General features: G+C 41.3%; 1 protein-coding gene across 2 annotated transcripts in view; it reads left to right on the top strand.

The window, feature by feature from the left end:
• Positions 1–14,821, top strand: part of DOCK3 (dedicator of cytokinesis 3) — a 698,449-nt gene that overhangs the window by 509,096 nt on the left and 174,532 nt on the right. For both annotated transcript variants that reach the window (XM_077992951.1, XM_015130827.3), the window contains exons 13-14: positions 2,383–2,471; positions 7,185–7,310. In XM_077992951.1, the coding sequence (XP_077849077.1) occupies positions 2,383–2,471; positions 7,185–7,310 (215 nt within the window). The remainder of the gene's footprint in view (positions 1–2,382; positions 2,472–7,184; positions 7,311–14,821) is intronic.

A 14,821-nucleotide genomic window follows, 5' to 3' on the forward strand; every position in this document is an offset into this window, starting at 1 on the left:
CTTGCAGTCGGGTGAAGTAGACAAATAGGTGCCCTAAAATATAATAGGCATTCTTCTAGAAATCAGAATTCAGCGAAGACCCAAAAGAGGTAGTGGTCAGGTCTAAGGTAGGGATGTTGAGAATGGAGAATAATAGAGCAAGCTGGAAAGGATTCATAGAAAAAGCAATATTGAACTGAATCCTTTAAAAAAATTAAAAAGAGGGGAAAAGAAAGGAAAGAAATACAATTAATAGAGTCTTTGTAAGCTTTTTCAATGTAAAAGAGATCTGGAGAGGTAAGAGAGGACCCTGATGAGTCTGCCTTAAATGACTTGCTGAAAAGTTTGAACTCTAACCTGTGAAGGGCATTAAGAAGGGCGGCCATATAACCAAATTGACATTCTAGAAAGAAAGATGTGTAAAAGACCAGTTAGAAGATTATTGTACTGGTCCAGAAGAGAGATGATAATGACCAAACCAAGACAATGAAGAGGGAGGAGAGGTAAAATGTGAGATTTGATTATTGCAAAATCTGTAGGATATGGTGAATGCTGGAAGGATATAGTACTACTGAGTTCCTCTCAGTGAGAGGGCATCTCTGGGTCCAGTCAGGTTGGGGAGAAATGAATTTTCTTGGCCATGTAGATCAGAAGCTTAGGATGAATCTGGACTGGAGACAATGCTTTGGAGCTTGGCAGTAGTTGAAGCTGTGGGAATGGTTGAGATTGCCCAGGAAGGCTTGTAGAGTGAGAAAGAAATGGGCTGAAGGCAGAGCTGTGAAGGTCACTAATAGGTAAGGGATATGCAAGGGGAGAGGAATGGCAGGAACAGGCTGTCAGTTGTCTAGCATCTGAATTATGTGTGTTGGGTGGAGGGGTAGATGTGAGTGAAGTAATACAGATTGCCACTGTTGGTATGACTGACAAAGCTCCAGCTCCCCATTATACCACCAAGGGACCAGTGAGTATTTTATTGGAGAAAAACTGAAATTGCCCCATCTAGTAGGGGAGGTAATTTTCAAGGCTTTTAATTTCCTGCTAAGTTGCTAAATCACAAGAGATTGTTTTAAAGGATACTCTTCCCTCTTTCCTTGTTTGGAAGGAATTCTATAGGCAGAAAGTTATTCTCAGAGCCCTGGGCTTTGAGAACCTCCTTTAACCATTCATCACAACAGCTCTGAGTAAATGAGGCATATTTGTATGGCTAAGGAGTCCAAAGAGCCACTGACTGGGTAGCAGTTAGTTAAGCTAGTAACTGACCTGCTTTATCTCTGAGTGGCCTCTATTCCAACCCTTTTATTTAGAGACCTGATATGCTTCATACTATTGGATGGCACATTCTAGAACTCTTACTGGGGTGTCCTCCTGGAAGTGGCCATGCTGAACTGGACACATCTGAGTAATCCATGGAAAGTTCCATGGGTTCTTTTTGCATGGGTCCTGTTTTCTGAGATAGGTAGATCCATACCTTCCTAACCAACAGGGGAGGGGGTAGAACCAGGGCTGTGGGAACTCCCTGAGTGTCAAATGGAATTTTCAAGAGATTACCCTCATCTTTTTCCAAATGTTTTATTAAGGTGTCTGTACTAGCATAAGGAATTCGTAGTCTCTGTTCCTAAACTTTGTTCCAAATGGTTATGTGGTTGCAGTTCTCCGGGAATTGACCTTTAGAAGGAAGACACTAAAACATCGGAATGTAACAGAAATGCACTGTTATTCCTCCCCTCTTTTGTCTCGATCCCATGGTTCCTAGGAAGCAGCTTTATTCCTAGGAAGGAACTTTATTCTTACACATTTAGGCATCAGCTTTGTCTGCTAAGTCCTCCTTCTCCCTGACCACAGAAGACTTCATGGTAAATCAAGCCCACTGCTCTCACAAGCTTTTCTTCTTAACTTGGTCTGGTTGAAACATAGCTTCATGCAAATAGTATCAACATTGCTTATAGCTTAGCAGGGCTGTCCTTTGGGGCCAGTCATAATGACAGCTGTATGATAGTAAAAAACCAATGCCAAAGCAGTTTCTAAACAGTAGTACTTGTTGAGAGGAAATGTTTTTCCTCTATCAGGAACTTTCCTCTGGGACCTGTTTGTATGTCTGTGCGCACGCATGCAATGGGTGCTAGAAAAGAAACAACTTTTCATGTGGAATAGTGTTACTTCTGAGAGAAGGAATTTTGCCAATTAAATGTTTGTAGGGATTCATTTTAGAGTTTCTATCCTTTGCCCAAGTATGTCTTTTGTGCTTAATAGGAAATGAGCCTTGTTTAATTTAGTAAAACATAACACCATTTCTTTAGGAAAGTGAGGGATCCTTTTCCCTTTGAACTTAAGTGTTACACATTGGAACATCAAACCAGGTGTTTAAAATACTTGAGTGCTATAACACCTGTCCTTCTGTTATAGGTGCAACAATGAGAGTGAGTGGTCCCAGATCCACGAGAACATCATCCGAAAGTCCAGTGCCAAGTACTCTGCCCCCAGCGCCAGCCATGGTGAGGTACTTCTCTGACTAGAACATTTTGTGTTGCATTTGTAGTTGCTAATCATACAGTACTTCAGTTGGTTGGTGCAGATTGCCTGCTGTATTCCCTACGGACATTTATTCTCCTGTCCAGGCATTTCCTACCCATTCTTTTTGTAGTAATTTGAGGCTTTCCCTAATATCTGCTGACCAAAATACATTTTCTGCTTTTTCTAGGATGAGTTCCATATGCTTTGATAGGTAACTTGAGTTCTAATTCAAATCCAGAGTGAGCAAAAATGTTGCAGGGTTTGTTACATTGTGAAGTCTATGTTTGCCTAAAAAAAAGATTATACTCAGCCAAATAAATATCTCTCTCTATATATAGCTAGATATCTATATAGATATAGACATCACACACTTCTCTTTCTATTCCTGAAAACTGACCATAATGAGAATCAGTGATTAGTCTGTCAGTATCAGTCATTCTGAAACTAGAATGGAAAATCTTTATTTCAAAGAAGCTTCATTTTAGCTCAACTTCTCCTTTTCCTTTTCCCGTCCTTTCTTTAAAAACTCTGTTTAAATAATTTCTATAAAATCTCAGTACAGTTCTACATATTGTATTGTTTTCTAAGTTAAACATTAATGCTTGATTAAATTAGAAACATTATTTAAAAGCCTATGTGCCTTTATAGACCCTTGCAGATAGCTATCTAATTTACGCAGAACCAAGTTACTCCTGACAGTTTTTACCTCTAAATCATTTTATAACCTCTTTTACATAATCCTCTTTAACTTGCATAGACCTTGTTGGAAATTATAAGTTGTCCTTAAATGACAGTGTAAAATCACTGAGAGGCAAGCAGTTTCTAAAGAGTAGTACCTGTTGTAGAAAACTTCGTTTTTTCTCTGTTGGGGTGAGCAGATACTCAACTAGGAGGATCCTTAGAGGAGATCCACACCAGAGGCTGCCAAGATTGAGACCTTCAGCTGTAACAACTTGATTCCTCTAAAACCCTAGTGGGGGTTTAGGTGATATCTGAGAGCCTCTCACTATTTTTAAATGACAGTTTTCCCTTATACATGTGCCTGGATGCCAGGTAGCTCCATGCAGTATGCTAAATCTAGGCTAAAGCAAGAGACAAATAAAATTTTATTTTGAAAATATAGGAAAGTTACTAGCAATTTGGGAAACTACAATTCACATCCATATTTGTCATGTTCTTTGCTTTATTTACTTATTTGATTTATAAAGAGGTGCCCTTGACTACACATTCTTGGGACATAGTATGATTAAAACATATAGAGAATATTTAAAAAGAGAGATGATAGTACTAATTCGTGAAAGAGCAACTTCTACCATTGCTTCACCGGGTTAAGATGATGAGATTTGTCTTGCTCCCCAGAGCGAGCAGGGACTGTGCCATGTTCTGTGTCTGATTTTTGTCTAGAACTCACAGACACTTGCCATTTAAACAGTGTTAGAAAGACCTCTCTGCGGGGCACCACAGACTTCAGAGAGCCTCAGTTGGGATGGCTGTAATGAGAGGAGGTCTCTGTGTAGTTGTGGAAAAGTCAGTAGGAGGAACAGGCTGCTTCTTTTTGAAGTATGTTAGAAGCTAGCTGAGACCTTGGAAATCACCTGTTTCAACCCCCTCATTAAACAAATGAGGAAACTGAAGCTCAGCAAAATGACTTAGTGGCTGAACAAGGATAGAACCCAGGTCTCCAGACTCCAGACCTTTGGCCTTTCTACTCAGTTGCCAAGCTTCTGAGCATGGGTTTTCTACTGCTGGACTCTGGGGTCTTCGTGTCAGAGAATTTTATAGATTGCTCAAGGAATATTTCAGGTCTTTGTTAGTCTGCTTAATTAAAGATACATCTTTATTAAAAATCAGTTTACTTTGCTATAAACTTTTACCCATCTTTGTTAAATATTGTGGGCAGTTCATTGCCTTGCAGTTCTGTTTCCAAAGTCATTAGTGCTTTTCCTTCAAGTCACATAATTTAAAAATGCAGAAGCAATTGCTACACTGGGTTTGAATGCTGAGAGTAAATGTATCATCCAGCAATAACTCTTTTATGTGAACTTTAATAGATGTGGGTCTTCATTTCCATTGTTGGCCTCTTGGATATGTAGCTACAAACTGAACTTTTAACAGTTCCAGTAGTAGCATGAAGAGTATTAAGGACAAGTGAAGATAAAGCAGTTGACACACAAGTTTTCTATTTATTTTAAAATGACTGTTAACTACAATTTATTTCCATATCTTGGGCTGATATTAATTTATATAATTAATCCTCATCCAGCATTTCCACAAGGAGGGGTGGGGGCGTGTGGCACAAGAACAGAGTCAAGTTGGTGCCCTCGAATATTTTACACAGGTGTTAATTTGTCCAGTTACTTTTTTATGAGTCAGTCTTTAATCCAATAAGAGGTTCAGTAAGAAAATGGTTTTCTTGTGTCAGGTAATCAGTGAGACCAGATTAACAGAGAAATTGTATAGACTTTGTTATTTTCAAATTCTTTGATTTGAGGTCAGGTAGAACATCAAGTGTTGCCAAGGGACTGGTTGCGTACTGGGTGAGTGAGTGGGTCACTTTTCTGAACTATTAATGAAGGCCCTCTTGTGCCCAGAATCATGCCTTAGCATTATTTGGTATGTGCTTCATACCAACACAGGGTTTCAGAACTAGAAAGGAAACCCACAAGTTCCAGGATCCCAACTCTACAAAAGGACATACAGTTTTTATAGCCTCCATTGTTGATTTCTTTCATTCTTTGCATGTCTTTTCATCTGATCCCTTGCATGAACTTGAAGGTTTTCTCTTATTTGTTATGTTTAGAAGTAGAGAGCAGCTCTTTAGGATCCCTTTGGGTAACTCAAAAGCTAACTGTGATACTCTCGGCACCTTTAGTCAACATCTTCATGAGTTTCACTTTGCATCTGTAGGCCGTTTTGGTTGCTCAGAAAATGCAGGGACAAAAGGCAGTCAGCAAGTACTTAAATAAACCCTTGCCAATGCAGAATGGTTAGAGTATACCCACTGATTTTTTTTTTTTTTTTTTTTTTTTTGGCTTTTGCCCTCCAACCGCAACTCCCTCAAATTATGGAGACTTTCATCCCCAGCTGTTTGCTTCATGCTGGGCTGTCTCATAAGTCTGATTTCTGTTTACCCAGAGGATATGATTTGATAGCTATGTAAACACAACAAAGATGAATAAGTTAGGGTTATGAGGGGAGGGCAGATATATCCTAAGCTGTTCTCTACAAAGATTATTGTGGTTTTGGTTATGGCTCCCAGCCTTTCAGGTTCATAAACTAATTGCAGTTTAGTCCGACAGTGATTAGGTTTAAGATAATTACTTTAGAGGGGCTGAAATCTTAAACACTGATTATCTAACCAGAATACCAACTGGAATACTGTATGTTTGCCTTTTCAGGGCACTGTGATCCTGGTGTTAATGACACTTGAGATACCATGTTTGTAATCCCAAGGTTTCTTGGGAAGCATGAGTTTAGCAGAAGCAACAAGATAATCTTGAGGTTCTGTCTGAGCTGTAGTAGAACCGTATTTCATCCCTTGGCCCAGCTCTGAGAGTACATATTCCTGGCTACTGGCATACTTTTCGTGCCAGATAAAATATCTGTAACTCTTTTATCTGACTTCTGTCTTTGTCTACTTTTCCATTCCCTCCTCCATCCCCATTCCTAGACCATTCTTATTTTACAATTCTACTTGTTACTATCTCCATTCCAGCTACTACTCTTGTAATTGTATTCATTATCATAACACCTTATTCCCTCATTTCTATAGATGTTCATCTGCTATTTAACTCCCAAGTTTATAGACCAATGAGGGTGCCTCCTCTCAACCCATAGATCAACGCCTAAATTCTTCATCCTGTTAACAGCTAAACCCATTCACAGTTATAGAGGTAGCACTTCCTAATTCCATAGAGGCTTGACTGTTACAGCCTTCTAGCCAGTAGCTGCAGAGGGGACCCTCAGGAGGGTGCTGTGGAGGTGGAAATTTCAGGAGATTCTAGCTTTGTGCACAACTCCAAGGGTGTAAGTAATGAGCCAGAAGGCAGCTCACCTGGGGTGATATTTCAAATACTCCCAAGTTTTGATTAAAGATCATGTGGAGGATCTGAAATCCTCATGGAGTCAAGGCTTGGTTAGTCCCACAAAAGCACCCTCTTTTCTTTGCAGAATGTGATGTCTCCTCTGTTGCTAGCCAGTGCAAGATTAAACTAGCAAGTTACTTCCCACACTTTGACATACTCCCGGCATAAAACACAGCACATCTTAGCTTGCTCATTTCTCATATTTGGGATGCCCTGACTGAAGGTCTTCTTTGGCCATGCTTGTTTCTACTCTATAGATTTCTCTAGGTTCCTAAATATATAACTTACGTAGTTCAACCCTCTCATTCAGTAGGGCCAGCTGGACCCTAGTTGGATGCTGGGGAACAGAGGGAGAGACAACTCAATCTCCCAGACCTCAGTCTGTGTTTAATAGACTAGTTCTCTGGGTTATTGGGGTCACTTTAACTTAAATTTCTTTAGCTTTCCAAAATGTTTCTTGAAAATAACTTACACTTTCTGCCTCAAAGTTTTTCTCAAGAATTTTGCTGAACTTCGCAAATTTTCTTCTGGAAAATGTGACTATGTCTTTTCTAGTACTATATAACAGGGTAGAACTGTGGTTCTAAGAAAATGCTTTTGGTTTTGCAGGTCTTATCATTTCTCTGCAGCTTCTTCGTGGAGACATGGAACAGATTCGGAGAGAAAATCCCATGATATTTAATAGGGGATTGGCAATTACAAGAAAATTGGGATTTCCTGATGTCATTATGCCAGGTATGCAGAACTGCTTGGGGCTGGGAAGGTAGATGGGTTAGGATGGAGTCTAGTGCTCCCCTCCTGAGAAGGTGGTGAACTGTGCTATGGAGGAGACCTGCAGCTATTAAAATCTCCCACATCCCAAGTCAGACTGCTTACTGCAGTCTGCAGTCAATGGCCCTTCGGCTCTTATAGGCATTTGTTCTTTTCCAGAAGCCCCTACATTGCATTCACCAGTGCAACATGACAATCCAGCAGATAGGTAGGCTTTGTTGTCTTCTATGAAGCCTGGATGGTAGAAGTGAATATGGAACCTTCATGGAGAGTTTTTATACTCTTCCTTCCTTTTCTTAGAAGATAATTGTCTCACAAGAACTTCCTGCTTAAGGGGAAGAATATATCAAAATATATGCGTGTAGTATCAGTGAATCCCATATGTGTAGGAATAGCAGATACCTTGCCATTTTCATGTATCAGAAAAATAGATCAGGCAAATGGTATAAATTAGACATTGTGAATATAGCACTACCTGGCCAGCTTCTCAGAAATTGTCTCACCCATTTCATCTAATGCCCAGTGGAGAGCCAGGGCACAAATTGGGAATGCATTGACCTTCAAATGTGGTCCCAGTAGGTCAATATCAGGTTCATGTTTTCTAATTAGGCAGACATGGGTAGGACTGGAAAAGTGGATCCAAATGGGGCATCAGAGCCAAGGGAGTTATCAGGAGTGAAGAAGGGGTAGAGGCATGGTTCAGATGGATGGTAGGTGTTCAGATAACCAGAGAAGATGCAAATAAGGAGAAGAAGATTAGAACAGGTAAATGTCTGGTTGTCTGGATAGATTATAGGAGGAGTGGACTTACCCTCTCAGTTGAGTTTTTTGTTGTTGTTTGTTTGTTTTGAGACAGAGTCTTACTCTGTCGCCCATGCTGGAATGCAGTGGCGCTATCTTGGCTCACTGCAAACTCCACCCCCTAGGTTCAAGCGATTCTCCTGCCTCAGCCTCCCGAGTAGCTGGGACTACACATGTACACCGCCACACCTGGCTAATTTTTGTAATTTTTGTAGAGACAGGGTTTTACCATGTTGGCCAGACTGGTCTCGAACTCCTGACCTCAAGTGATCCATTGCTGGTATACTGGTCTTGAACTCCTGACCTCGGCCTCCCAAAGTGCTGGGATTACAGACTTGAGCCACTGCATCTGGCCTCAGTTGAGTTTTAATGCCCTGCTAAAAGCTTATTTGCTTTTATTGTAAAGGGCCAGGCCAGACTAGACTGAACTGATTATGATCACTTTAAATATCACTTATTTGGAGTTCTTCATGGTGGTTCACTAAATTCTCTTGTTGGAAGCATTTGCCAGCACATACACAAAGGGTTGGGTAGCCTGGCCATAGAGAAGGCCTATGTGATGGGTTCCAGCTGCCTTCCAACTTCCCAGGCTATGCCCAGATTTATTTCCTGTCACCTTCATTCTCCCTCCATAGACACAGTAAATGCAGAGCAAGCTGCCACGCACAGCCTTCATCTTCTACTAATGCACACAGGAGAGTCTTTTGGATGGGAAACGTAGGCTAGTAGATCAATTATGTTTTTATCTAAATGCTAGGGAGACTTCATGCTTTTGAAAGCTGTTGTAGGGGTAATGACCGCCACAGGACACTTCTACCATCCTGTCGTGACACCTTTCTTAGCTCTTTCTGGGCTGCTAATTAGGAAAAGAGCCCAAGCATAGTCAGGCTTCTTGACTATGAAAAAAAAAAAAAAGGGCCAGGCGCGGTGGCTCACTCCTATAATCCCAGCACTTTGGGAGGCTGAGGTGGGCAGATCAGGAGGTCAGGAGATCAAGACCATCCTGGCTAACATGGTGAAACCCTGTCTCTACTAAAAATACAAAAAATTAGCTGGACATGGTGGTGGGCGCCTGTAGTCCCAGCCACTTGGGAGCCTGAGGCAGGAGAATGGTGTGAACCCGGGAAGTGGAGTTTGCAGTGAGCCGAGATCGCACCACTGCACTCCAGCCGGGGAGACAGAGCGAAACTCCGTCTCAGAAAAACAAACAAACAAACAAAACGTTACCAAAATTGAAAAAAGAATAAATAGATACCAAAATCAACCTGGTGATCTTTTAAAAATTAGATATCTAGGCTTATGTGGTGGAATGTATCCCAAGGGGATATACTTAAAGTCCTTCCTTTCTCTTAAGAACTTTTCTAAGATTCAGATACTATCTTCCTGATAGTCTTCACATACTCCTGGGATTAAAACCAAGTGATCAGAGACTAGAAAGGAACAAGCTTCAGTCAAAAATGTATTTAAGCAAAATTTGATTTTAAGTTACATTGTCAAAATCTCATCTGTGGAAAGAAATCTTTTTTAGGATACTCTGCATCTCTTTGTATCATTGGCACACAGCTAGACATGACTGTGCAAATGTACAATTTCAAGCATTGGTAAGGCAAGCTGAGGTTAAGGGGATTTTCCCTCCTCTGGGCAGCTAAGATATCATCATATGATTTTCCCCACAAGGCAGAGATACTGGGCAGTCGTGGCAGGCCCAGGGTGGGGCTGTGAGCCTGCCTTTGAAGTACTGAGTGCTATAGCCGAAAGTGAGGACTGATTCATAGGCAGAACAGCCCTTTTCCATAATCTTCCATCTTTTCTCTTCCAGAGAAAAGAACTTTTGCACAGATGGCCACTCCCAGGGTTGTGGGCTGTTAACAACTCTCATTTCCCCCTTAATATGCCCCAATATACTGTCAAGAGTAGGTTTGCAGTCCCTGGGCAAAGTGATAGGACTGTACCTGCAGGTCCTATTGGATCAGCAGGAAAAGTATGCAGGAGTGTTTTACATTGTGGTCAGCCTGTCTTGGGAAACAGTGACTGTTAAGAAGTCCTTAGGAGTCTTTTTCAAACCCTGGCCACATCTCTACCTGAAGCTAGTCCACCCATCATCTGTGAGAGTGTTTTACTTGAGTTGTACAGTCCCTCAGCTCGCACGGTGCTGGTGTGACCAAGTTACAAGAAATTACAACTTCATCTTCTTGACCCATGAACATGTCGAGAAATAAGAAGGAAAGAAATCATGTCAGTAACTGTGACCATGACAGCATGATAAGTCTGAGAAATTAAAGTAAATGAAAAAATTAGAATTATTCATAAACTGTGATCCTTATTTTAAAACTGTCCAGCATTTGGCAGAAACTATCACTCATTTGGAAAGGTCTTTTTTTTTTTTTTTTTTTGGTCAGGATGGCCCAGATAGGTCCTTGTCAAAGCATACTGGCAGAGCTGTAAGGGAGAGTTCACACAGGCTCTAGCCACACCAGTAGCTAACATATGATTTCTAAAAAGATCTTCTTGACATTCTACCATTGCTTTCCATGAGAGCGTACATACATATCACAGGGATGATGTGAGCATGAGATATTCTGCTCTTTCATGACTGAGGCCATGACTGCATAGCCATTCAGTTCTGCTCATGACCCTTGGTAATGAGCAAGAGGCAACAGTGATACTGCTGGTGTTCTGGGAGCCAACCCAGGAAATGCCATCTTAGATTATGGAAGAACAAATAGATATGAGAAATTTAGCCACTTTTTTTAAAACTGAGCACATAACCTTTTGTTAGTTGATCACCATATTTCAGTGGATACTTTTTCTTTCCTTCTGAACTCATTTTAGTGAAGTACAAAAGCTAATAATAACTCTATGGCACACTTTTAGTCCTTTTCTAGATTTTTTAAGAAGATGGGCAGGCAAGACAAACAGGACAGGTGTTCCAGGTAAACAAATTGATGTTAACATTGTTTTCTGTAACTCCTGTGTCAGAATTAACTATAATAAAACTTTAAAGAAAACGGTTAGCCAAAAATGTATAACCTGAAAGAAATGATTTAAAACCTCTAACTCGGGCCAGGCTCAGTGGCTCATGCCTGTAATCCCAGCACTTTGGCAGGCCAAGGCAGGCAGATCACTTGAGGTCAGGAATTCAAGACCAGCCTGGCCAACGTGGTGAAACCCCATCTCTACTGAAAATACAAAAATTAGCCCAGAGGTAGTGGTGGGCACCTGTAATCCTGGCTCCTCAGGAGTCTGAGGCAGGAGAATCGCTTGAACCTGGGAGGTGGAGGTTGCAGTGAGCCAAGATGGCACCACTGCACTCCAGCCTGGGTGACAGAGCGAGATCCCAACTCAAACAAAAAACTTAAAATAAAATAAAACCTCTTGCTTGGTCAGACACGGTGACTCACGCCTGTAATCCTAGCACTTTGGGAGGCCAAGGCAGGTGGATCACCTGAGACCAGACATTCAAGACCAGCCTGGCCAATATGGCAAGACCCCATCTCTAAAAAAAAAAAAAAAAAAAAGCAAAAATTAACCGGGCACGGTGGCGTGCACCTGTAGTCCCAGATATTCGGGAGGTTGAGGCATGAAAATTGCTTTAACCCGGGAGATGAAAGTTGCAGTGAGCCAAGATAGTGTCACTGCACTCCAGCCTGTGCGACAGAGCAGAACTTGTCTCAAAACCAAAACAAAACAAAAACCTCTTGCTCAAGAAGGGACTGTACCCTTCTTCAGACCATGTCTAAGCCAGCAGAGATGTGCCACCACTTGCTATGGCTGTCTTTCTTTGCTTTCCTGGAAAGTCTGTACCCTGTAGTCAGTGGAGATAAAGGGCTTTGTCGTGGTTCTTTGGGAAGCACAATGATTTAACCTGTTTTCTAGGCCTTGAATTTCTAAAGTTATCATTGACTGTAGGTGATATGAACCAAATTTCATATTAAATGGCTTTCTGTCTTGTCATAAGAAGCCCATCTACGATTCATTATGTTGTTCTAACAGATGACTAAGTTTTTTTCCTAAAGCAGTGGTTCCCGAACCTTAGTGTGCTTCAGAATCCCCTGCAAGGCCCATAAAACAGATTTCTGGGCCCACCCCAAGAGTTTCTAACTTAGTAGGATTGTGGTGGGACCTGGCAATTTGCGTCTCTCACAAGCTCTCATATGATGGTGATGCTGCTGGTCTGGGACACCCTTTGAGAACCAAGTCCTAGAAAGTACTCTGCTTCTCCCCTTCTTGATTCCCTGTACTCAATTACTGCTCCCCTCTGGACATATCTATTAGAAGGCAGCTATATAGGCATAACATCCTTTTAGAGGACCCTCTGACTCCTCCCCTTGTGCTCAGAAACACACTCTGTCCTTTTCTTTGACTCCTGACAGAAATGTGCATGTTTCATCACTGACCTTCAAGTGATGTTTCTTTCTTTTCCTGTTTGTCTTAATTGTTCTTGTTTTTCTCTGTGCTGTCCCTTCATTTTCGTCCCTTTCTTTCTGATGCAGAGATGAAGACAGTTGGGTGTAAGTTCTGTCTTTTGTGTCTCTGTCTGCTTATTGCCTGCTTTGTTCTCATCTTCATTTGTTTCATGGAATGTTGCAATACTGGGGTGGGGTGTCATGTACATATTAATAATCCTCATCAGCCTCACCTTCTTGGGTAACTGACAAGACATAAAAAGAAAAGCTACCAGCCCATCCTATAGCACTATGTATTACTTTTGAGTATTCACTAAGATCTGAAGAAACTGGGGACATACTGGAATGTCTAGAAAATCTTAACAAGCTTAAGGTGTATAGATACAGGAAACAATTTTTGTATGAGACTGATCAGTTACATTCATTGAAAAGAAAAGGAATTGTGCTTACTCCAAGCCACAAAGAATCAGAAAGGCAGAAAGCTTCTCTTTTTGGCTTTGCTGGGACATACTTCACATGAAAAGGCAAACCAGCAGAGACATGGTTTTTGGAAGACAGCTTTCCTCAAGGGGAGCAATGACATTATTTACCACAAGTGGGTTCATAGTGCTCATCAATCTGAGTGTCAAATGAGGCTATGGCAGTGTATCTAAGGGATGGTTTAAGAATAATCACATCTAGTCTCAAAAGAGGTTGGAAGATCATCACATCCCTGATTCAGGAAAGGAAAAACTATATATAGTGATGTCACACTATGCCCATACCTTTCATCCTGTTAGAGCAAAGAGCATCACTGACTTTGTTGCAATGGAAGCCGGAAGTGTGACACCAAAGACATGGTAAGAAAAAGAAAGAATCCTCCTTTCCTGGGTACTCTAAAGAAGTCCTCTCAAGAGCCTTTTTTTTTTTTTTTTTTTTTTGTCTCTTCCTCAGGAAAATAAGAATACTCCATTGGTTACATACCTAAAACCATCGAAGTTAAATGGTAGCTGACATTACTACATTTCCATGTATACTGTTAGGAGACATCCTTCTATTCTTCCAACAGATAGGCTTGGCATCATCCCAATTGTACTGAAAGAAAGTCAGTTCTCATCTTACATGATCTTAAGGAAGAGAAAGCACATCTATAGAAACCCGTCCTAATCCTGTCTAGAAGTAGGCAAGGTATAAATAATATAGTATTAAATATTATTGGGCAGTGCGTGGTGGCTCACGTGTGTAATCCCAGCACTTTGGGAGGCCAAAGCAGGCGGATCACCTGAGGTCAGGAGTTCCAGACCAGCCTGGCCAACATGGTGAAACCCCGTCTCTACTAAAAATTTAAAAATAGCTCAGCATGGTGGCGGGAGCCTTTAATCCCAGCTACTCAGGAGGCTGAAGCTAGGGAATCGCTTGAACCCGGTAAGTGGAGGTTGCAGTGAGCCAAGATTGCGCCACTGTACACCAGCCTTGGCAACAGAGCGAGACTCCATCCCCAAAACACATACACACACACACACACACACACACACACACACATATATATATATAAAAATATATAAATACTCAAACCCAGAGCCTCCTAATATGAAGTGTGAGTAATTTATACAGAAGGAATGTGGGTATAATAAAGAACTCATATCAGATTTTGGCCAAATTTGTTTGGGCCTTGCCAGATTATTTCTGCTGGGATGGAATTCCACATAGGCTAGCACTAATGAAACATTTGGCCCCAAGTTCCAAGTAGTACTGGAGTATCTGGCAAGATATTCTCTTGCTAACAAATATTCTGGTGTCTGAGCTAGACTTCAGAGGTTGGGAGACCTCTGAGACTACTCTCAGAAGAAATCTGCAAACACATCATGAACTGTTTCTCCAGAGTCACCAGGATGCAGGTCTTCAGAGGATCAGACCTGTCACTCGTCTGTCAGAGTGCTCCCTATCTATCCCCCTAAGATTTCTGGTAGCTGAACAGCACTGTTTACTTTTAAGATCGCTTACTCCGTAAGCACCTCAAGAGTATTCCAGGCCAATCCCTGTCATAATAACAGCCCCAGGTTCATTACCTTGCCTTGTCCCAGTAGCTGTTTGTCTAGGTGCACAAGAATCTGTATTTTTGATGTGCAGTTGCAGTGTAGTGCAGCTGTTCTTCACACATAAACGTTTCTAGCCAGGTATCAGTAAACTATAGCCTATGGGCCAAATCCAGCCAACAGCCTATTTTTGTACTTCTTGCCAGCTAAAAATGTTTTTCTTTTCCATGTTAAAAGTGTTGTAAAAACAAAG

The sequence above is a fragment of the Macaca mulatta genome, chromosome 2, assembly GCF_049350105.2.
Source record: "Macaca mulatta isolate MMU2019108-1 chromosome 2, T2T-MMU8v2.0, whole genome shotgun sequence".
Lineage (NCBI taxonomy): Eukaryota > Metazoa > Chordata > Mammalia > Primates > Cercopithecidae > Macaca > Macaca mulatta.